The sequence below is a fragment of the Berghia stephanieae genome, chromosome 9 (genome assembly GCF_034508935.2).
Source record: "Berghia stephanieae isolate SIO BIC M18660-M18661 chromosome 9, UCSD_Bste_1.3, whole genome shotgun sequence".
Taxonomy (NCBI): Eukaryota; Metazoa; Mollusca; class Gastropoda; order Nudibranchia; family Aeolidiidae; genus Berghia; species Berghia stephanieae.
In genome coordinates, this window is record NC_088368.1 from 24,832,892 (window position 1) to 24,835,391 (window position 2,500).

General features: G+C 36.4%; 1 protein-coding gene across 6 annotated transcripts in view; it reads left to right on the plus strand.

Annotated features, from left to right (window-relative positions):
- The window catches only part of LOC144979913 (aromatic-L-amino-acid decarboxylase-like), a 65,460-nt gene that overhangs the window by 56,306 nt on the left and 6,654 nt on the right, over positions 1-2,500 (plus strand). For all 6 annotated transcript variants that reach the window (XM_078927177.1, XM_078927182.1, XM_078927179.1 and 3 more), the window contains 2 exons: positions 832-925; positions 2,383-2,481. In XM_078927177.1, the coding sequence (XP_078783303.1) occupies positions 832-925; positions 2,383-2,481 (193 nt within the window). The remainder of the gene's footprint in view (positions 1-831; positions 926-2,382; positions 2,482-2,500) is intronic.

Sequence of the window (2,500 nt, forward strand, 5' to 3'; positions counted from 1 at the left end):
CAATGCTTTATAAGGGACCCTAGCCAACAGCAGTATTTAACATGTAGGATGAGACTACAATATTGTCCTGACAGAAACAATGCTGTCAATGACCAGGTACTCATATCTGTTTGCTATGTAGCTTTCTGTCTTTGTCTTGGAATGGGATTACTTTGTTTTGTCCTGACTCTTGCTGGAGTCTTTAGTTGAGATGGAAGTAGTCGAATGTGTAGTACTAGTTTTGGGAGGTGATATTTCTTTGTAAATCATATCCCTTCTATATATTGTCTGTTCCCAATTAAGGCATTTCCATCTTTCTTACTTTTTATCCTGTGCTTTCAATTGTAAGTCTAGAATTTTGGACTATCACATTTTCTTCCATTTTAGTGATGCTGAAATTAACTTAATGTTTCACAAGTACCATTAAACCCTCTAAAAAATAAACTTGTCAAAAATTTAATATAATATAGTCATAAATTCGGATATTGGCTTAAGTTCAGATGTTTTATAGCGGAGCACATTTAGTGAAATCCGCATAAACTCAACACTCTTAAAGTCAAGTTCTGCTTAAAATCAGCAGCTGTCAACACCTCTTTTTTATCCAAAATGTTCTATTCTGTATCCAAGTGGGTCCCATTATGAAGGGATGAAATTAACCTTTCTTAAGGTCAACCAATCTTTCTGGTCTGGCTGTGTTGGCTTTATTTATATGATTCCACTGTATATGGTTAGTTAATGAGAACAAGAACTAAAATATGACATTTTTGCTCATTTTGATTATACATATTAATCCGGCATAATACCCCTTTGAGTCTGTAGTTTACCTTTATGAACTTATGCTTTTGTTTCTAGGGTTAAGAAGAGGTCACTGCTTAGTGAGGCGTTCGTCCTTGACCCACTGTATTTGAAACATCAACACCAGGATGATTACATGCCTGACTACAGAGTGAGAAATTGATTTTTTTAAATTTTATAATTGGTCTTGCCTGGTGTGTATGCGTATGTGTGTTAATGTGAATGTGGATGTGGGTGTGGGTATGTGTGTGTGTCTGTGTGTGTGTGTCTGTTTGTGTGTGTGTGTGTGTGTGTGTGGGGGGGGTGATATATATATATATATATATATATATATATATATATATATATATAGAGAGAGAGAGAGAGAGAGAGTGAGAGAGAGTGTGTGTGTGTGTGAGAGAGAGAGAGAGAGAGGGAGAGAGAGAGATAGAGAGGGAGAGAGAGAGAGAGGGAGAGAGAGAGAGAGAGAGAGAGAGAGAGAGAGAGAGATTGAGATTATTTTAAAATTAGCATTAACCACTCTCCTTGTGTCTTAAAAGAAATACCTACAAAAATTGATGCATGTTAAATCCACTGAGTTTCAGTCTTGAGTACAGCTTGAAAAAACAACCGATTGAAAGCTGACAGGAGCGCTTATAGTAAATGCTTAAAGAACATCTGACTAAACTACTAATAGTACAAGTAATGGAGTAGCTGATACAACAAATGCCGTCATATATGATAGAACAGTGGACAGATGTTGATAAAAATATAATATTGTAACCGAGAACACAGGTAACAGAACAGTTGTTAGAAAACCTATCAGAATCGCTGACACAACAGATATCAGAACAGTTGACAGTTATAACTGCTAATAGTTATGATTATATTGTAAATGGTATAATTGATAATAATTATAATATAGCTGACATGACAACTGATAGAACAGCTCCTGTTGACTAAACACAAAGGTTATTTTATCTCTCCGAACGCTCAGGAAAATAAACTTGAACTCTACTTCTCCGAATGTTCGGCTAGCCTCTAGTAGCTGATGGGTTACGGACGCGATGTCGATGCAAAAGTAACTGCTCAAACGAAGTGGACAGGGAATTATTCTCACAAATCATCAAGCTAATCGCGAATACTCCATGTCGCGTTCACTTTTGCACTTCGCGCTGCACTATCAAAGAGAGATCAGAAATAAACCTAAATAACAAAGCCAAAGTCTCAGGTCGGGAACTGAGGTTGAAAGACAAGATAGCACAAACTCAAGATAGAAGTCTACCAGAAAGTTGGGAATAAAAGACAGAGGGCCCAACCACTGGCCAAAGAAAACAAGAAAAAAATTGCATACACATTCATCATTCATACACACACTCTCACAAATAACCAAAAAAAAAAATCTTAAGATCAAGTTTATTTTCCCGAGCATTCGGAGAAATAGTCACTTCGTATTTCATACTCTCGTTTCTCTGTTCTAACAAAGATTCAGTAGCTGGAACTATAATAAGATCGTTGATTATTTAGGGTTAAGAACTTTGTGATTAACTGGCCTTTTCTATAGGGTTGTAAGTTACACTTTTTACTCTATTAAGATTTCATTAGTTCATGACGCCTATTTATTTTCAGCACTGGCAAATTCCCTTGGGTCGCAGGTTCAGATCCCTAAAAGTGTGGTTTGTTATCAGATTATTTGGTGTGGAAGGTCTGCAAGCAAATATCAGGAAGGTGAGTTTATAATTTGAGG